Raw genomic sequence first — 22,541 nt, forward strand, 5'->3', positions numbered from 1 at the left:
ATTGAGTGTAGCAAGATATTCTGATGCACTTCACATTTGATTGCATAAAAAAACCAATACTGATAAATCTAAAAATGTTCCAAAGCATTTTAGAGGCAATGAAATATTTTGAATTATGGGCTGTAATGTAGGAAACACATCAACTAATTTGTACACAGCAAGCTCCCCCACAGATCAAATGATTTGCCATATTGGTTATCAGATGAAGATGGAAAAAATACAAAGAACAGTTCTCCTGTTCTTTTTAAAAAAAATATACTGCATTGAGATCTTTTTCTTGCATTGACCTGACGATACGTTTCATTCTAAGATGTCACCCACCTCAGCACTACCAGCTGACATTTTCAGGTCATGTTCTGGGATTGGGATTGAGAATGGAGATTATTAACCATGAGTCAAAAATGACTCTCCCCCCATACCCTTTTTGAAAGCTATATTTCGCATGGTCAAAAGTAGCAAACCTCCAGCATAAATGCCCAAGATGGCACGTGCAACATTTTTGTTGGCACATGGCAGGCACACCTCGATTCTTTAAATCCCATCCACAATAAAAGTGTAAAGATTATCTTTACTGCCAATTGGAGCAGCAAATGACTTTTCCCAATCTGAGAGCAGTGAGATATTTTCACAGGAAAACTCTCATGCCAGCTTGGCACCAGCTACACGGTTGTGAGGACATGTAATGTTGGATGATTCATGTTGAGATCTTTGCAGACCTGGTCTTCACATCAGTAACTGGATAGTAAATCATCCTATTTTAATTGTCTTTGTAAAGATTATCAATAATAATTTTTTACCAAGTTTTCTAAAGTACTTCATTTATTTCAATCTGTCTTTGTTATACTTTTAATAGTAGTAAAACAATGAATACACATAAATAAGCAGCAGGATTCATCATTTCTCGATAGCGAAGTCCATAATTTTTGTTACCAATTCATAAATAAGACCATAAGATATAGGAGCAGAAGTAGGCCATTTGGCCCATTGAGTCTGCTCCAGCATTCAATCATGGGCTGATCTAATTCTCCCAGTCATCTCCACTCTCCTGCCTTCTCCCCATACCCTTTGATACCCTGGCTAATCAAGAACCCGTCTATCTCTGCCTTAAATGCACCCAGTGACTTGGCCACCACAGCCGCTCATGGCAACAAATTCTGCAGATTTACCACGATCTGACTAAAGTCATTTCTCCACATCTCTGTTCTAAATGGACATCTTTCAATCCTGAAGTCATGCCCTCTTGTCCTAGACTCCTCTACCATGGGAAATTGTCATATCTAATCAGTTCAGGCCTTTTAACATTTGGAATGTTTCTATGAGATCCCTACTCAGTTTCCTGAACTCCAGGGAATACAGCCCAAGAGTGGCCAGACGTTCCTCATACGGAAACCCTTTCATTCCTGGAATCATTCTCATGAATCTTCTCTGAACCCTCTCCAATGACATTATATCCTTTCTAAAATAAGGAGCCCAAAACTGCACACAACACTCTAAGTGTGGTCTCACAAGTGCCTTATAGAACCTCAACATCACACCTCTGCCCTTATATTCCATACCTCTAGGAATGAATGCCAACATTGCATTTGTCTTCTTCACCACTGACTCAACCTGGAGGTTAACCTTTAGGGTATCCTGCACAAGGACTCCCAAGTCCCTTTGCATCTCTGCATTCTGAATTCTCTCCCCATCTAAATAATAGTCTGCCTGTTTATTTCTTCCACCAAAGTGCACGACCACACACTTTCCAACATTGTAATTCATTTGCCACTTCTTTGCCCATTCCCCTAAACTATACAAGTCTCTCTGCAGGCTTTCTGTTTCCTGAACATTACCTGCTCCTCCATCTATCTTTGTATCATTGGCAAATTTAGCCACAAATCCATTAATCCCATAGTCCAAATCATTGACATACATAATGAAAAGCAGTGGTCCCAACACTGACCCCTGTGGATCTCCACTGGTAACTGGCAGCCAGCCAGAATAGGATCCCTTTATTCCCACTCTCTGTTTTCTGCCGATCAGCCAATACTTCACCCATGCTAGTAACTTCCCTGTAATTCCATGGGATCTTATCTTGCTAAGCAGCCTCGTGTGGCACCTTGTCAAAGGCCTTCATGCTGGCTTTGGCCTATCTTGTCATGTGCCTCCAGGTACTCTGTAATCTCATCCTTAACAATTGATTCCAACAACTTCCCAACCACTAATGTCAGGCTAACAGGTCTATAGTTTCCCTTCTGCGGCCTCTCACCCTTCTTAAATAGTGGAGTAACATTTACAATTTTTCAGTCATCTGGTACAATGCCAGAATCTATCGATTCTTGAAAGATCATCGTTAATGCCTCCGCAATCTCTCCAGCTACTTCCTTCAGAACCCGAGGGGTGCATTCCATCAGGTCCAGGAGATTTATCCACCCTCAGACCATTAAACTTCCTGAGCACCTTCTCAGTCATAATTTTCACTGCACATACTTCACTTCCCTGACACTCTTGAATGTCTAGTAAACTGCAGATGTCTTGCACTGTGAAGACTGATGCAAAATGCACATTCAGTTCCTCTGCCATCTCTGCGTCTCTCATTACAATGTCGCCTGCATCATTTTCTATTGGTCCTGTATCTACCCTCAACTGTCTTTTACCCTTTATATACTAAAATAAGCTTTTAGTATCTTCTTTGATATTAGTCGCCAGCTTCCTTTCATAATTCATCATTTCCTTCCTAATGACCTTTTTAGTTTCCTTCTGCAAGCTTTTGTAAGCTTCCTAATCTTCTATCTTCCCACTAGCTTTGGTTTCCTTGTATGCCTTCTCTTTTGCTTTTACTTGGCTCTGACTTCACTTGTCAGCCACGGTAGTGTCCTTCTTCCATTCAAAAATTTCTTCTTATTTGGAATATATCTGTCTTGCACTTCCCTCATTTTTTGCAGAAACTCTAGCCATGGCTGCTCTGCTGTCTGTCCTGCTAGTGTTTCTTTCCCGTCAACCTTAGCCCGTTCCCCTCTCATGCTATTGTAATTTCCTTTATTCCACTGAAATACTGACACATTGAAATTTAGTTTCTCCTTCTGAAATTTCAAAGTAAACACTATCGTATTGTGATCACTGTTCCCTAAGGGTTTCTTAACCTTCAGCTCTCTTATCACCTCCGGATCATTGCACAACAACCAATCTAGCACAGCCGATCCCCTGGTGGGCTCAACAGCAAGCTGTTCTAAAAAGCCATTTCTTAGACGTTCTACAAATTCTCTCTCTTGAGGTCCAGTACTGGCCTGGTTTTCCCAATCCATTTTCAAAGACAATCTCTGCTCAGAATTCCCATGGCATGTGCAAAAATTATTTTTTTTAGAAGATTGTCACTAGTTTAGGTAGGAACACACTTCCAAAAAGGTTTGCCATTCAAAACGACACACATTCTTCAATGCTAGAGATGGCCCGATGATGCATTTTAATAATGTTATTAAGGGATAAATATACTTTATTACTCTATGAAATCTTTCATGCTAAATGATAATAATTACAGGGGTGCTAGTAATTAGTTTTAATGTAATTACTCAAGTAGTGAAATGCTAATGATAACCTTGGCAAAATCATAACTACAGTAGTGTGTAACAGAGATGGTTGTCCATTAGCCAGAAGTGATTATTCTAAGAAATTATTTAAAAAATGTATTGAATCACACTGGGCAGACCTCAGCCCAGGCTTATGTCAGACTGACTGAAGTCTCTTTTAAACCCAGAGCCGATGCTGGCCTGATATGGCAGAAACATCTCCTGCTCGATAGCTCTTGGGCTATAAATCTGCCCGCCAAACCAGCTGCAAGTTTATTCTGCCACAATGATAGCAGCACCTTTGAAATCAAGGAGACGAAATGGCAGCCGACAAAATTGAGGATATTTTCAGAAGGTGGTGCCTGAAAAGGGCAGCATTCATCTTAAAGGGCCCTCACCACATGCCCTTTTCTTTGCTATTACCTAAAGGACCACTTTTTAATGTTTTAGGAACAGCTTTTCTCCTTCACCATCAAATTTCTGAACAGTCCATGAACTCGTGGACATTATCTCATTATTCCTCTTTAACACTATTTATATATTTTTATAACATAGCATTTTTGTCTTGTCTACTGCAAAGTAACAAATTTCACAACACAGAAAAAACCTGATTCTGATTCTAAACCTTTTATTAGGAGACAATGGCACCTAACACGACTCCTCTGCTTGCATCTTCGGAAACAGCTCTAGTTCTATCTTTAATATCTCTATTTTTCCCTTTCAGGGTTCTTTTGAAGACCCTGAACTGGAGTTACACGCTGACTTCGGTTCTTTGTGGGAATGGGTCCCGCTCTCGGGGTTTTACAACTAGCTGCTATTTGATATACCAAGGATGTGGCCTAGAAGACTAGAGTGCCTTCAGGGTTTTGGGATTTCGTGGCTCTGGAGGCAGGCGGACTCGAAGTCGGTGCCACAGTTTGGAGTGTCGTGGGAGACAGAAGATCGAAAGCAGCAAGCCAGCTGCTGGCTGCGTGCCCAAGACCTGAGTTCTTTGAGCACAGAGTTTGGAGAAAGCAGTGCAACAGACTTTTAACATCGTAAATCAGTGAGTTGTTTGTTATGTCTCCCCTCTTGCTGTGAAATGGAGACATCTCTTTTTCCCTTATTAGGGAGAGAAAGAGCCTGTGGTATATTGAATACTGAGTGAATGAGTAGTCTTTGGGGTACTGCAGATCTGTGTCTTTATTGATGCTTTGCTGCACACTTGAGTGTTCAGTGGGGGGTGCCAATGCATTTTTGTTGCAGGTGGGGGAGGGAAATTGTTGCTTTGCTGCAGCTTATCTGTTGGGGGGGGAGCTGGGGGGGCTTTGGGTTCTAACATTTAACTGTTGTTCATTCTTTGGGCACTCATCTGTTTCCGTGGATGGTTGTGAAGAAAAAGAATTTCAGGATGTATATTGTATACATTTCTCTGACAGTAAATGTACCTTTAAAACCTTTGAATATAGTTCCACTTGCTGATATGTGTCAGTATTTTCCAGGTTTTGAATTTTAATGAAGTTCTTTTATTAATTTTTATTCTGTAGCATGGTTTCTATTGCCTCATAGTTCCCAAGTGCTTTTGAATGTCTGTGAATGTCAAAGCCTTTGACTTTGGGGATAGGTTTTCATGATGAGAGCTAGAGGAAGGGCCAAGCCAGTTGCCAAAGCAGAAGCTGACCACTTGTATTGGGAGAGACCCAGGGCTAAACTAATGAACTGATTTAATGACTTACCACCTCCACGACCTGGATCAACACATTGACATCATGTGGAGGCTTGCGTGCTTCAAGGACTCCATCAGGCGATGCCAACTCAGGGCCACCCATGTTGGAATGACTGTGCACGAGATGCCAGACGAAGATTGATCCAACCCCGGCTCCCAAATGGACAGACTCACAACTGCCCCTCCCAGGCCACACTTCAATTAGAAGTGTGAATGCCATATGAAACAACAACACTGACCATAAGACCACAAGACATAGGAGCAGAATTAGGCTATTGAGCCCATCGAGTCTTCTCTGCCATTCCACCATGGCTGATCCTGGATCCCACTCAATCCCATACACCTGCCCTCTCGCCATATCACCCGATACCTTGACCAATCAGAAAACTACTGACTTCTGCTTTAAATATGCTCATGGACTTGCTCTCCACTGCAGTCTGTGGCAGAGTATTCCACAGCTTCACTACTCTCTGGCTAAAAAAATTCCTCCTTACCTCTGTTCTAAAAGGTTGCCCTCAGTTTAGTGGCTGTGCCCTCTAGTACTGGATATCCCCACCATAGGAAACATCCTCTCTGAATCCACCTTAGCCAGTCCTTCAAACAGTCAGTAGGTTTCAATGAGTCTCCCCCCACTTTCTTCTACATACCAGTGAGTACAGGCCCAAAGCAGCCAAAGACTCCTCACATGTTAACCCCTTATTTCCGGAATCATCCTCATGAACCTCCTCTGGACTGTCTCCAATGACAACACATCCTTTCTGAGATATGGGGACCAAAACTGTTGACAATACTCTAAATATGACCTGACCAATGTTTTATAAAGGCTCAGCATTATACTGATCCCTGAGGAGCACCAACTAGTCACCGACAGCCAACCAGAAAAGCCCCCCTTTAGTCTCACTCGCTGCCTCCTGCCTGTCAGCCATTCCCCTATCCATGCCAGCATCTTTCCTGTAATGCCATAGGATTTTATCTTTGTTAAGCAGCCTCAGAGCTGACCTTGCAGAGGAAAAATGAGGTCACAATTGCTCTGGCAGCCAGCATCACAGTGCAGAAGAGAATCCCTCTCATAACTTCTGAATTTTAGCACAGTCCATCTTTTCTAAGACTCAGATCGTGAGGCTTTAAGCTGGGCTCATCAGTATATAAAATAGAATCTGAACCCACTACCATGCTGCTGTTGTCATCCTCCAAGCTGCACAAGTTTGGGCTTCTGCTCCCCTGGGATGGCTACTTATACCACAATCATTACATGGGTCCAGTTTTCCCCATCCAGCTGTTACTGGATTGGCCCTTGACCCCTTGTATTTATACAGTTAGATAGCTATCAGAATGCAAAGGAAACACGTGTTATAACACTGGCCAAAGCTTGCTCTGCAGACTATTATTGCCTCCCTGGATTCTTCCAAACCCCGCTCCACCAGGAGCTTAAAACTCCCCAGTCATCCAGGCAGTAGAAAAACCAGATTACCTTTAGAAAGACTGTCTTAACTTTTCCACAGTCTTTGCCTGTTTCTTCATCCACTACTGAGTACAGAATATCTTTGGATTGAATTCGAGCATACGCCATCCTTTTGTTGTTGCTCAACATCCAGATGAAAATGTCGGGAATGCTGTGCTGAGGCTAACGTAGAAGTTCAATATATTAGTAAAGAAAATGCAATTGCTGCTTCATTACAGATACCTTCCATCTTATACCCCTTCCCCTCCCCACCTTCTTATTCTGGCTTCTTCCTTTACAGTCTAATGAAGAGTCCAGCACAAGACGTCGACTGTTTATTCATTTCCATAGATGCTGCATGACCTGCTGAATTCCTCCAGCATTTTGTGTGTGTTGCTCAGGACGATCAGCGCCTTCAAGTTCTGTTGCATTTTTTATGCAAAACATTTTTTTGACTTACAAGCTATCTTCCGGTATCTTAATCAGTGATGCAGTTATAAACTGTAACACACAGATTTAATTTAACACTGGGGGCACCTATGGCTCTCAGTTCCCAAACTGAGCCACGGAATCACACAGAATGTAAGAAAGCAAAATTCGCTCTTTGACCTTGAGCCATTGGATATTTACTGGAATAAATGGAGGAAGCTCAAGTAAGTGACAATGTCTTTATGTTAGTGTTTGGATAATTAATTAACTTTAAAAAATATTTGGCATTGGTGTAACCTTGGCATATCTTAATGGTTAATTGTGATGACCTCCTTTTCAAAGAAGCTCTTCGGTATATGGTGCGAGCTGCCAGAGGAAGCTTCAATTACAATGTTTGGAAGACATTTAGACAGTTACTTGGTTCGAAATGGCATGGAAGGATCTGAACCAAATGCAGGTAAATGGCACTGGCTTGGATAGACACCTTGGTCAGCATGGACAAGTGAGATTTAAATCTGTATAGATTCTTTCCAACTCAGAAACAAGTACACTGTTCACAATTATACATTATCAACTATTTGTGTGAGGCTTTTGGAACAACGGTCATAAAATATGAGAGAATGAGAGAGATTATTTTCTACCTTTATTCCTCAACAGAACCATGATGACATTATCAATGCAAAATTAAAATCTGTAGCATTATTCTGCATTCTTGGCAATGCAGAACATATTTCTTATATTCTGCATTCAGACAAGCCTCTTACTTACTTCCTCAGTCATAAAGCGGAGTTTATGCAGAAAACTCTGAACTTGCTTCATTTTGTCCTTGAATGTATTTTTCTTCACCTGGGTTCGCATCGTCTTTGCTTGTTGTGCCATGTTCTCCTGAAATCAGACAGATGTGCTAGTATTTAGTATAAACATTAAAATCTGACCTTTTGTTTATTTTGTCTTTAAAAAGTAGACTCATATTATGCAATTTTCATTTTCTGTATTGGTACTGCATTTTTATCTTGACTACCCTAAGTACATAAAATTAGTATTGGTCATTGACAGCTATTATCTATGAAAGTAGCACAGCAAGTTATTTCTCAAAACCATTTATGGTATAATAAAAGAAATTTTCTCTATGCTGAATGATTTTAAAAATATCAGGCAAGTGTCTCTTTAGAGGAGTCATATGTAAGCAGTGAAATTATCTGACACTCTGCCATATATTATGAGAATGGGCAGGTACAATTCCAAATGATGTTAAATTGAAATGGGGTGGGGATTCAAACAGCCGTGAAGAGTAATCATTAAACTATAAATTCTTCAGTTGTAAGAAATTAAGAAATTTGAAACCTTTGGAATCTTCAGCCCCTTCTCAAAAGAATGACAATAGGAACAGGCGTAGTGTATAAGGCTATTTAAACTATTCCTGTGCTTTACATCTGATCCTCAGTCTCAACCCTTCCAAATCTATACATTCTTCAATTCTCTCAGCACACATATCTATATCTCAAATATTTTCATCAACTGAACATATAGAGTGCTCTGAAATACTGAAAGTAACTTTCTGAGTAAGAGCATTTCTTCTTATCTTAGTCTTAAAAGGCTAACTTCACCTGAGACTATGACTCTGAGTTGTAAATCAGGGTAGACCGTAATTGCAATATAGGATAATATTACATTGCCTCCTGTACAAACTGCAATGCCACAATGAAAATTGAATACAGTATTTGCATGGGCAATACAGGCCCTTGATTTCTCGGCAATGTTTTTTTTCACATAACTCCTTTGCAAGAGATGAGGAACATTTTATGTACCATCTCCCTTATGCAGGTCTTCAGCCGCTCTCTGTCCAACTTTGTCCTCCCCAATGCATTTTGATCCTTATTTCCCAGAGACACAAAACGGCTGTTGGGAGAACACAGGCACAAATGTTTAGATAGAAAGTTAATTTCTTCAGAATGTATTTTGAATGTGAAATTAAGGCTAGCTTCATTCTAGTGATACATTTCATACATTTTGTTAGTTTTAAATCTGTAAATACTTTCTTTTTCTGCTCTCCAAATACACCAAGGCACCTTCCAGTCAATTACTTGTTTGATGTATAATATTTGCTGTGTTGCATATGATATAGTTACTGTATCATATTCATGAATGATACAGAATTTTGTGTGATGAGATAAATGGGTATTTAATCTGTTCTTGGTGATACTAGTGGAGAAATGTTTATTCCTTCTAAACCTTTCATGAGCTTTGTAACTTTCACCTGCTGCAAGATGACTAGATCTAGCTGTAATAATGCTGCAGTCGCTCAAAGCTGAACTAAACACACACTTTGGAACCCATAAATAAGTGTATTACCACATGAACCTACCTAACTGTGCAAAGCTAGAAAGGAATAGTGATTCATCAGAAATTATAGACACAGTCAGGAAGTAAATCAATATAGCTGAAAATAAAAAAATATTGAAGCAGAAAAGTATAAAGAATAAACACAAGATAAAAGTTAATGTAAAATTATAATATGTTATTTCCTTAAGATAACAAGTTTTCAACATAAATCTATTTAGCCATCTTACATTGAATGTGCAACAAGAAATTACATTTGCCTTCTTTAGCTAATTAAGGAATGAATGTGTATGAATTAACTTGATCCATCTGACAATTAAACAGCATCGCAATCATTTTAGAGCCAGGAGAATTGTATTTATACCCACGTGCATCCATTGCTCAACTCCTCCAAGACGCCTCGGAGCCGTCGCTCTGGGTGTGCCTTTTCTGTCTTGATGATCTCCTGTACATCATTTAAACCTTCCTCCTGTTGTCAAAAATTGAAGCTATTACACAATGGCAAGACTGAAGAAAACACACTCCATTTCCCCCAACTCCTTTCCATTCTCCCTTAAACCTCACCAATGTCCCACTTCTCCATTCCTTCTGAATCAAACTTGCTGAAAATTTACAATACTGCCTCTAATCATAGCACAACCTTTGTTATGTAGGGACCAGATCTGTGTACAGACCCACAGGTGCCCCAGTCTTGTCAGTGTCGTGCAAAGCTGCACCAACATATTCCTACTGTTAAATCCCATGCAGCTTGCAATAAAAACCAACTTTCCATTACACATCCTAAATAATGACTGTACTTGGAGTTAGCCTTTTGGTTTTCAAGGACTAGGATCTGCAGATCCCTTTGTATTGTAGTATTTGCAGTCTCACTCAGTTTAAATAATAACTTATTTCTCATTCTTCCTTCTGAAGTGGATCTTCCTATATTCCCCTACATCACCAGTTTCTTGCCTACTCACTGCATCTCTCCATATCCCTTCATCCTAATTCAACTGTCCTTATGTCATCAGTACATTTTATCATCCAAGTCACAATGTGGATTATGAATGGTTAAGAGCACAGTGGCATTCCTCTGGTTACTGAGAACTAAACTGAAATTGGTCCATTTATCCTGACTCTCTATTTCCTGTTGGGTAACCAATCCCCTGCCAATTCTAATACATTACCTCCAACCCATGTTGCAGTGACTTTTGCAATAACATTTTATATGGCACCTTTTGGAAATCTGACGCACTACACTTATCAGTTTTTTATCCACTGTTTGTAACATCCTCAAGAAATTGGAGCAAATTTCCAAATTTCTCTTTCATAAATCCATTTTGATTCTGTTCAATTGTCATAAGATTTTTCTAAGTGCTCTGGTCTAACCTTCTTATTAATGGATCTCATGTAGCTATCTTTACTCCCACACCTCCTGATTAACTTTGTGTCACTGAGTTGGCTGGGATGTGCAATGACTGGAGGTAACCATGAGTAACTTGAGAGGGGAGTCCATTGCCTGAGTTACATTTCAGGAAGGGGAGAAAATGTCTCAAGCAATAGTTGGGATTGAGAAGTATTAGAGCATGCTTCATTTTGTATCTTTTGAAAACTATCAACACTGCAATACAATCAGAAATTTCATTGTGATCAGGTATTAATGTACTTGCTGGCCGGTGGTGCAGTGGCATCGAAACTACAAGTACAAATCCATCGGATCCTTGCACATTTTCCAACCCTGCTGGGTTGAGTGCTGAGCTAGCAACTCGGCCTCGTAAAAACCAGACAAATGCTATGGAAATGGCAAAAATGCTGCCCGATGCGCCGCAAGGCGTGAAAAAGGAACAACAATTAATGTATTTATTTGTGATCAGGTTAATTTGTGTTAATTGGCAGTTCCAGTTAAAATATCATAAGAAGTAAGTTTATTTTTGGCAGCTGACAACTGTCACAAAATAATATGTCATCTGCAAAGCTATATGTGTGGAGGATTTACAACCCATGATCAAAGGGACTGGATGATGAGTGAACTATTGTAGTTTCATGGGGATAACTATGGAGAGAGAGAGTTGAACTATGGGGTCAGGTTAGGGTTTAGGAAAAAGGATGCCAGAGTCTGTGGTGACATTTGTGGGCTGCCCCCAGTACATCCTTGGGTGTTTTGGTTGTTAATGCAAACGATGCATTTCACTCTATGCTTCAATGTACATGTGGTAAATGGATCCGAATCTTGAATCTTGAATTGCAGAACACACAGAAACTGGTTTGTTAAATCTGGGTCTAGCTAATGTTGGGGAGGTGGGAGTGCAGGGTGCAAGGAGGTTTGGGACCATTTGTATGAAACCTGACATTTAATGAGGTGTGTGATTTGGTTTGGTAGGATGGAATGGGATTCAGAGCATGGGCCATTGGAAGTGTGCAAGCAGTGATAAATTTGAACTGAAGATGAGTGGGGAGTGAGTGATAAGCTCCTAATCATGATGGTCACGAGCAGGCTTTGTGTTGTTATGACCATGAGTGAAGGAATATTGGAATGTCCTTGCTCTGTTTGAGTGGCTCCAACTGTCCACCAACTCCATGCATCGTCATAAATCACGTAAGCTGTCCCGGTATGCTTCACAGCCTGTGCAAGATCAGCTGCTCTATGCATTAGAGCTTCCAAAGTATGGTGCAGCTGAGAAGAAAACTGCAGACTTTATGGAAGCTGCTTTTTTTTTTTATCCAGACTTTCTATCCAATTGATTTCTTGTTGAAATTGGATTGCAGGGTTCAGTTAAAGGCTATGCTGCATGCTATAATTTCTTGCTGTTGGGTACTCAGAAGGGTTTTTACATTTCAGTGTAATGTGCCAATGGGAAATACCCTGTTTAAGTAGGCACTTTAGAAAGGGAACATCACACAAAAATAACGCACCAGTTTATCTGCAATCTTGTCCATGATATTGGCATTGTAAAGTCGCCTTCGATGGTCTTGCCACCAGCTTTTGATGTATGTGCAAGGTTTCTTTTCAAAGTACGGTAGATGGAAATAATTTCTGAAATGAAATAGCAACAGGTAACTATGTAAATTAGATCAAAAGGGTTTTCCCATTATGCATATTGTTTTCTTCTGTATGCTGTTCATTGGTAGACTAACAGAATATTACTGAAAAGTATCATCTGTTAATACAATCCTTCATTTTTCAAAAATACCAATATTGATTTAATAAAAATAGTTTATTCACTCTACTTGTAGTGGTGTTATTTTCAAACAACACTGTTATTTCCTTAAGATAAAATCCTTTTTTGACAAATCTGTTGGAATTCTTGGAAGAGGAAATAACAGACAGGATAGGCAAAGGAGAGTCAGTAATATTTACTTTGATTTTCAGAAGGCACTTGACAAGGTGCTCTATATGAGGCTGCTAAACAAGATAAGAACATAGTAAGTGATTGGAAAGATATTGGCATGGACAGAAGATTAGCTGATTGGCAGAAGGCAAAGAGTGGGAATAAAGGGAGCCTTTTTTGGTTGGCTGCTGTGACTTGTTGTGTTCCAGAGGGGTCAGTATTGGGTTCACTATTGTTCGTGTTATATGTTAATGATATGGATGACAGAATTGATGCCTTTGTGCCCAAGTTTATAGATGATACAAAGATAGATGGGGGCAGGTAGTGTTGCAGGGAGTCTGCAGAATGAATTGGACTGGATATTAAGTGCAAAAAGTTACAGCTAGAATGCAGTGCTGAGAAATGTATGGTCATGCACTTTGGTAGAAGGAATAAAGGCTAGACTGTGAATTCAGAAAACAGTGGTGTAAAGGGACTTGGTAGTCCCTGTGCAGGATTCCCTAAAGGTTAACTTGTAGTTTGAGTCAGTGGTAAGGAGGACAAATGCAATATTAACATTCATTTTGAGTGGACTGGAATATAAAAGCAAGGATGTGATGTGGAGGCTTCATAAGGCATTGGTCAGACACATTTTAAGTATTGTGAGCAGTTTTGGGTCCATATATAAGAAAGGATATGCTGGCATTGAAGAAGGTCCAGAGAAGGTTTACCAGGAATTAAATGGCTAACCATGAGGAGTGTTTGATGGCTCTGGTCATTACTTGCTGGAGTTTAGAAAAGTGGTGGTGGTGGGGTGGGGAAAATTTCACTGAAACCTATTGAGTATTGAAAAGCCCAGACAGAGAGAGTATGACTAGAGGGCAGAACCTCAGAATAGAAGGATGTCCATTTTGAACACATATGAGAAGTACTTTCTTCAGCCAGAGGGTGGTGAATCTGTGGAATTCATTGCCACAGATGGTTGAGGAGGTCAAGTCATTGGATATATTTAAAATGGTTCTTGTTCAGTAAATGCATCAAAGGCTACAGGGAGAAGACAGGAAAATGGAGTTGTATGCTTTTATGCATAATTATGGCCACGTGATAGATGGATAAGATGTTGGTGTTAATGAGCAGGTGTATCTAATAAAGTGATCACTGAGTGTATAAACAGAAGCATTACTGGGAAATTACATCAGATATTACACAAGATCGTGACTATTGGCTTGAACAAAGTTTTCTTGCAGACAACTCATCATCTGATTTACCATTTTTACTGCTTGTCATTAGTCCAGGATATTTTTGTGTGGACTGGTGACCAGAAAGAACTACAGTCTACAGATCAGTGAATTCAAATAAATCAAGGACAGTGGAAGTAGACAGACCAACTAATTGTCTTTGAACTTGCCATGAGGTCGAAGGAATCAGGGCTGCCATTTTGTGAAGCTGCTCTGTAGGCTTGCAGGTGTAAATTCACGTGCTTTTTAGTTGAGACAATAAAAATACTTGTCAGTAATTCTCTCTGTGCCTGTCTAATCGTTATTACTAAGGGGTAATCCTCGTAACAGTACCCTGTCCTATAAGAGGCTTGTGAGCTATTTATCCTCTCTCACTACTTCAGAGTGCTATTGGAAAAATGACACACTGCAGTTGATGGCTGGTCTCAGGTGATCTTGGCTACAATCTGGGCCAATAGTTTAACAGGGCACTTAAGGAATATTGTTCTAGAAAATGGATCTAGTGCTATTCTGGCATATGTGATGTATAAACTCTTCTAGGACCTCCAGCAGGGTACAGGTGTCAATTCTCACCTATGTTTTGATGACAAATTCCGCCAACTTTATCAGGGATAATGCCTAGGCACGTCTAGTCCGGTGGTATTTATACCCCGATAGTCCGTCCCTCCTGATTGGTTAGTCCTCAATCAGTGAGGTTTCCCCTGTCCGACATTGTTTAAAATCGTACTCCAATTCTTACTTAGTTTTTGTTAAAATTCTTATTCTCTAGTCTTATTTCAATGGCTTCCTTCACCAGGCCATCTTTTGGGACCGACTGGTGAAGGGGGCCATTGGCGCATCACAGTAGTTTGTGCCGTCGAAGTCAAACCTGTGGTCATTGCAAATGCAATATTCTGCTACTGCCAATTTCTCTGGGTAACCCAAACAGATACACCTCAAATGCTCCTTGATGTGGGTTTCCACTGTCTGACCAATACACATTGCTCTGTGAATCCTGTAAACACCAGATGTCCTGAATTCCAGGTCATCTTTAACCCTCATAAGCTGATATTTGAGCTTCTAGGAGTTAGCAATCTGCAGTAATTGTACTTCACATCTAGTACAATATAATTGTAATGTTGTCAGTTGAACGGAGAGGATACTCTCGATAACTCTCCATTGATATTAAGGTATCATACTCAGATGCCTTTCAGAAATTCCAGAGTAAACTACCTCACATCAGCTTCTTTGTTCCTGAAAGAAAACATGAACTGCGGGACAAGGCTGTGTGCTTAAAGTCACACAGTTCTTTGCATGAAAGACAAGTGGACCGTTTAGTAATATCCCCCTTGGCCTATGGAACACCAACCTGTCAGTAATCACAGGTTTCATTGGTGGTGTGCAGGATACAGAAACTAAGTCCCCATCATCATCTGCTTCATCTTCACTGGAGTTTTGGAGAAGCTCTGACTCTTCCTCATCACCATCTCCCCCACCTCTTTTTTTATGAATAGTTGGCTTGCTTAATCCATCAATTTGGTTTCCATAATTACCTAGAAAGAAAGAGAGAGAATGGTTATAAGGGGAGCACAGCTGTTAATATGGACAATCATTCACATATTGCATATATATATATGGATTGCAAGGACTACATGAGATCTACTTCCATGGATTCCATAGAGTCAGAGATTTATGCATCACAGAAAGAGAGTGTCCGAGTTTAATTCACAAAACATATATTTCATGCAAGTAATGAAAAGGATATTTATTTTCTTCTTATTGATGTGAACATTATTTCTCTATATTCTGGCCATCAATGCAGGAATACCTCAACATAATATGGATAAAGCCCTCTTATGGGGTGACTTAGATTTAGTGCAGTAGATATTAATTAGCAAAATTTAAGTGAACAGTCCCCAGCACAAAATTAAATGCTGGCATGTGGAAACTATAGTGTTGGAAGATTTCTCTGATAGTGTAAGACTACCTACCCAACCAATTCTAGACCAAACAAAACAGATGTATTGATTTTCAGACCAACTCTCATAGATGATTGACTGGTTGGAAACCTTATTGTCTGCTGGAATTAGTGATGTGTAAATTAGAATAAACATCCACAAAGATAATTGATTGCATGTCCACAAGACATTAAAACGCTTCTTAATCATTCCTCCTGTACCTAATAAAGTGGCTACTGAGTGAATGCTCATGGTCTACTGCTGTAGTCCAGCCACTTCAAGGTTCAACACGTTGTGCATTCAGAGATGCTTTTCTGCACTCCACTGTTGTAATGCGTGGTTATCTGAGTTACCCTTGCTTTCCTGTCAACTTGACCCGTTTACCTCTGACCTCTCTTATTAACAAGGCATTTTCACTCACTGGATATATTTTTGTTTTTCACCTCTTTCTCTGTAAACTTGAGAGACTGTTTCATGTGAAAATTTCAGGACATCAGCAATTTCAGAATCACTCAAATCACTCTGGCATCAACAATCATTCTGTGGTCAAATTCACTTAGATCACATTTCTTCCCCATTCTGATGTTTGGTCTGGACAACAACCAGACCTCTTGATTATGTCTGCATGTTTTTTACTAACTTATTCGCTGCCACAGGGCTGACTGATTATATATTTGCATTGCACCTAATAAAGTGGCTACTGAGTGTATTTTGGAATATTGCAATCTTTTGCAGGTATTGGAAATGTTTCAGTTTTCAAAGGTGAAGGTTCAAAAGTGTTTTATTTCAGGAGATGTTGTTAGACCTCCTTCTGATTGTTTTTTTCTCTCTTATTCTTTTCAAATCATTAAACAAAAGTGTCTGCATTGTGAATTTTCTGACAATTGGACAAGTTGATTTATTTTTATATTAATGTGGTGATTTATTATGTATCAGCAGATCTTGTTTAATTTATTGGTAGTGTGAAATTTTGAGTTCTTGTTCACTCACACCATTTGTTGCACCCGTGATTCTACTCATATTATTTATCCTCTTCAAAATTTGGGGTTGACGTGCCACTTATTATGATCTATCGGAGTACCATGGAGGGAAAAGATGCTCTCCCTTTCATACCTGGTGGTACAATGTGAAATGGTACAACGTCTTATTTACTCGTGTTAATGATGGGTTGGACAGACAATTTCACAATCTTTGTTCTCCAAAGAGCACCAACATAGTAAATAGTTCTTGTTGTTTACTTAGCTGAGATACTGAGATTACTCACTTACCTATTGTAACCTCAAAATTGACTGGTTTATCTCCAATTCTCCTGTCGAGCATTGTTGCTTCTAAGAAGGCACCAAAGAGGAAAAACTCCTCAATTCTTCCTGTAGAGGTCTGTAATTAAAAATTAAAATATATGAATATAGCATTTTTTTCACTTCATAAAGTAATGGTTTAATATTATTCTTAATTTATTTTTAAATAATCTTCAGCTGCTTAATTCGTAAAATGTACAATGCTGAGGAGTAATTTCATTCAAGAAAGATCACTAAAGCCCCTGAACCCCAAAGGATCTACATCTACTACCCGGGGAGGGGGTGCTGAGGTGGGTTTGGGAAGGAGGGGTATAATATTTACAGCTGCCTTGCCATAGCACAGGTTCACATTTAAACTGGATTTAGCAATTTAATGGCTGTTTTCAGTAACATAAATAAGAGTTTATTTAAAGCCACTTGAACTCCACTTTTATTTACTTCTGCCTTATGATTTGAGCATTATTGCCAAGGCAGGATATATTGTTCATCTTAACTGTCCTTGGGAAGGTAGTGGTCAGCTGACTTCTTGAACCGCTGCAGCGTTTCAGATGAAGGTGCTCTGACAACATGGTTGTGGAAGGAATTCCTGGAATTAGACACAGCGGAAATGAAGAATGGTGACGTATTTCAAAGACTGGATGGTACACGACATAGTGGGAAATCTGAAGATGGCGATGTTCCTTCTTGATGGCAGAAGTAGCAGGTTTAGGAGATACTGTTTGGAGTAACAAATGGGAGTAGGTGTGGTGCATTTAGTAAATACTACACAAGATCGAAGAAGATGGAGATGCATAGCTGCCAACCCCGGATTCGGGACGGCGCCCACTGACTGACTGACTGACACACTTCAAACACTGTCCATTAGCAGTGGAAGGAATCAACGTTTAAGGACAGGGTATTAGTTACGCAGGCAGCTTTGTTGAGCTTCTTAAGAGTTGCAGTCATCCAGGAAAATGGAAAGTATCTGGTCATGGTCTTGACACGGCTTGCAGATCGAGGAAAGGTTTTTGGGTGTCGGGAAGGGAGTCACTCTCTGCAGAATATTGCTCTTGTAACCATAGTCTTCATGTGGCTGGTCCAGTTGTGTTTGTGTTTAATTGTGGCCCGCAAAATGTTGAAATCAGAGTCACCGCAAAGGTAATGCCATTGAAAGTCAAATGTAGGTGGTTAGACTCCTTGCTGTTAGATCAGAACATTGCCTAGTATAATTGTTACTTAGAACTTTTCATCTGCCGCCTCCTTCTGTATTCTTTGCTTAAACAGGGTTGATTTCCTGTAAATTCAGTACTGTCCATGATCGAATCATTGTTTGAGCCTTGATACTGAGTTAGAGGTTTTAGTGGACCGGTAGCATAGGACCATCATATCAGGTCTGGGTAGGTGCAGATATGTGGGGGACTGTGTAAGGATTCTCCGCAGCAAACACAATTCAGCCCTTAATAAAATGGTCCAAATACTAAACATTGCACTAACCAATAAGATATAGGCAACATGATTTCACTTTTAAGGCTGCATGACTCTAGTCACAGTAGTCCATTATTGAAGTGATGGGCAGGAGAATCTGGACTCTCTATTTCTAAACAATGATGATGAAAAATCCTCTGAAAACCATTAAGGACGCCTTTATTGATGTAATTTGCAGCAACCAAAAGAATAAGCCACAACAACCAATACTTGTTTTCCAGCCTTAACCTGCCGACTTATAGAAGCTGATTTTGCAAATGATATTTAATACTGTAGATATCAATCTGTTCATTTCATATGGGAAGGTATCTCCACTAATAGGGGAAGACCATTTCCATTGCAGACAGGATATTTAAGTTTACAGTGTAATATTTGTAAATCTGTCTTCTTTGTGAACAAAGGCAGGATGGCACGACTGTTTCACAGACAATAATAATACTTACATCTGATAACTGTTGTATTGACTCAACTTGAACTTCAGTGGAGCTCATTATTTCTGTTGAGGTTGTGTCCAAGATTTCCATGCCAATACTGAGAAGTAATCGAGCTCTGAATGAAACACCCTCACCAAGACCTTCATTTAAATCTTGATGTTCATCCATTAATGTGTAGTTACGAGTGGAGCCATACATATTCACCCAGGAAGGCCCAAAAGTGGGCAGAAATCCTATAAAAACAAACCATGACAGTTTCTTGACTTAAAGGACGAAATTATATCAGCTCAGACTGTAGAATTATACATTAAGTATCTAATGGAAGGAACTGTCAGGATCCTTGTACTTATCTTCAGATGTTGTTGTAGACAATGAAGAGAATTTGACCGAGAAGTAGCACTTCCTTACCTTTATCTCCATCATTTGCAATCTTCCTCAGGTCAACAAAATGGCTCCCTATCGCCACCTCATTCACTTTGTCTGAATCACGGATTTGGATCTTAATTCGTGTGCAGAGGGGTGGAAACATTTCAGTAAATATGATTTGTTCATTCCATGTTGGTTCATAGGTGTTTTTTTGGACAGTGGTCTTTCCCTAGCAAGAAAATAAAAGACTGATCAGTGTCATAAGGGTCAACCAGGAAAATTTATCATTATTTTAGTCTTGTGTAAAAAAATAAATAGGTGAATCAATTACAGCAAATATATATATGAGTATTAAATAGTTGTCAGTCTGGTCGCTCCTTTTTTTGTTGCTATTTTGGGTGATTTTGAATCAGAACAGCCTGCAGAAAACAAACACTGAGCTGAACTGTGTGTGTCTGGACTGCTTTGAACTTTCAATTTTTGATGTGTTCTATATTCTGTGTTTTTCACTCATTTTGTTTTGTTGCTGCCTGCATGTTTTTTTTTGCACATGGGGTGGGGGGGGGGAGGTTAATGTTTTCCTCTGAATGGGTTCCATGGTTTTCTCTGTTTTCATGGCTGTCTGTGGGGATCTAAGGGTTACATACTGCATACATACTTTGATCATAAATGCAATTTGAATCTTTACTGAGGCAACGAGAAGTCAACAGATTAGAAATTGATCTGTGTCACCGAAGAGGTGTTGTAAAATTGAATAAATTAACACAAGATGTTTCTGTCTGTTTCAGCACAATCCACTAACACTGTATACCCATTGTCAATGTATCCTAGAACTTTGATTTCTTTCTCTTTTATCAAACCCAAAATACAGCAGCAGCAAAATTTTCATCCACATTGGTCTGAGAAAAGACAGTTGCAGTTTACCTTACACAGAAAGCTCAGAAACAATGTTATTTAAACAATGTTTCAAATCTCTTACTAACTCTTCCTTCAGTTAGTCCTGACGAAGGGTCTCGGCCTGAAACGTCGACTGTACCTCTTCCTAGAGATGCTGCCTGGCCTGCTACGTTCACCAGCAAATTTGATGTGTGTTACTTAAAGGGCCAGTTACATGGAGCAATGTTACTTAAAGGCCAGGGTTTACTCTGCACTCAGTTCACACAGAAAACTTATCTTCTGTTGCAATTTCAAAAGTACACCATGGTCAAAATTAACTTTGAATGACCATTTGATAGGCTTTTGAATACTAAGGGATTCAAGGAATCAGAACATGCAAGAAAACGTTTCTGAAGTAGGAGATCAGCCATGATTCTGATGAGTGGTAGAGGAAGCTCGAAGTACTGGATGCTGTTGTGTTCCCTAATTTTGAATTCTAATGGTTTACAAGTGCTTGTGTTTTGACTTTTGATGGAAATAACATGAGTGAAGCCATGCACAACTCTCAAGCACCAGGGAAATATTTGGAGAATTGTTGCAAGAGGCAAGCAAGGGCTCATCAGACTTGACCTCATATGGTTCCACTCTCTTATTTACAAGCAGAGGATCAACATCCACATAAGTCGAGTTCCACAAGGTAGTCCCCACCCACAGGTGCCCTTATTAGTTCTCACACATGCCTGTGCGGCTCTGTCAAGGAGCCAGACTCACCTTCACTCGGATAATTCCTGCCCTCTCCTGTTGATATCGGTCTGCTAATCACTGCTACATTAGAGAGGACATTAACCAGATTCCATCTACTTCTCATAAGCCGACCCGGGTTCAATTCCAGCCACCGCCTGTGAGGAGTTTCTACGTTCTCCCCGTGGCCGCATGGGTTTCCTCCAAGTGCTACAGTTTCCTCCCACAGTCCAAAGACATACCAGTTGGTAGGTTAATTGATCACTGTAAGTTGTCCTGTCATTGGGCTAGGATTTAAGTCGGGGAAATGGTGCATGACACAGCCTGAAGGACCTATTCTGCTATGTACCTCGATAATTTAACAAAAAACAACAATTCCTATTGATTTTAGCAATTCCCTACACACAGTAGCCAATTAATTTACCATTCTGAACACAGGATGGCAGGTTAATTGATGGTAGTGCAGTGGTTACCATGACAACTCGAAGCATCAGCGTTTGGGGCTGTCTGTAAGGAGTTTGTCCAGCCTCCTCATAAACGCACAAGTTTCATCTGGGCACTCTAGTTTCTCCCATGTTCCAAAGAAGTGCTGGTTACTAGGTTAATTGGTCATTGTAAATTGCCCTGTCATTAGGCTAGGCTTGAATAGATGGTTTTGCTGAGCAGTGCAGCTCATCGGGCTGTAGCTCTCTGAATAAAGTAAAATAAAACATCTTTGGGAGGTGGGAATATACTGGAACATCCAGGGAAAACCCACAGTTAGGTAGAATGTACAAATTACACACAAACACATCAGGATTGAACCTGTGTCTCTGTTTCTGTGAACGGCGACTCTACAAACTGCTCTTGAATGCTGCCCTCTTTTGCTTTAATTTTTTTGACTATCAGATTTTGGACCTGATTTTGGGTTACCTTGGGATATTGAGTTTTAGTAGATCGGCAATTAAAACATAAACTAATAGAAAATGAGAAGATTTTAAAAAATAATGTATGTACAGTACATTACAATTGCAGGCGTTACTAAACTCGCCTAAAACATTCCCAAGCACTTATTTCCCAGAAGTGAACTAGACATTAATCAGTCGTATATTGATCAATTGGATCATTAACTAGACATTGATCAGTTGTATATTGATCAATTGCTGTATTAATTATACACTAGTTGACATTTGAAAATCATGTTTTAGACTTAGAATCATTATCACTGACATCTGCCGTGGATTTGTTTGTTTTGTGGCAGCAGTACAGTGCAATTCATAAAAATATGATAAATTACAATAAGAAATAGATATGAAAAATAAATTAAACAAGTAGTACCAGAAGAGAGGAAAAATAGTGAGGTAGTGTTCATGGGTTGTTTCACTGCTCCTTCAGGAATCTGATGTGGAAGGGAAAAAAGTTGTTCCTAAAACACTGAGTGCATGTTTTCAAACTCCTGTA

General features: G+C 39.7%; 1 protein-coding gene across 1 annotated transcript in view; it reads right to left on the bottom strand.

Annotated features, from left to right (window-relative positions):
- otofa (otoferlin a) overlaps window positions 1-22,541 on the bottom strand; it is a 379,390-nt gene that overhangs the window by 79,269 nt on the left and 277,580 nt on the right. The window contains exons 15-23 of the mRNA XM_063071051.1: window positions 19,527-19,713; window positions 19,128-19,351; window positions 17,191-17,299; window positions 15,334-15,517; window positions 12,353-12,473; window positions 9,829-9,929; window positions 8,929-9,019; window positions 7,889-8,005; window positions 6,722-6,874 (exon numbers count right to left, since the gene is read on the bottom strand). Coding sequence (XP_062927121.1) covers window positions 6,722-6,874; window positions 7,889-8,005; window positions 8,929-9,019; window positions 9,829-9,929; window positions 12,353-12,473; window positions 15,334-15,517; window positions 17,191-17,299; window positions 19,128-19,351; window positions 19,527-19,713 — 1,287 coding nt within the window. The remainder of the gene's footprint in view (window positions 1-6,721; window positions 6,875-7,888; window positions 8,006-8,928; window positions 9,020-9,828; window positions 9,930-12,352; window positions 12,474-15,333; window positions 15,518-17,190; window positions 17,300-19,127; window positions 19,352-19,526; window positions 19,714-22,541) is intronic.

The sequence above is a fragment of the Mobula hypostoma genome, chromosome 2 (assembly GCF_963921235.1).
Source record: "Mobula hypostoma chromosome 2, sMobHyp1.1, whole genome shotgun sequence".
In the NCBI taxonomy this organism is placed as follows: domain Eukaryota; kingdom Metazoa; phylum Chordata; class Chondrichthyes; order Myliobatiformes; family Myliobatidae; genus Mobula; species Mobula hypostoma.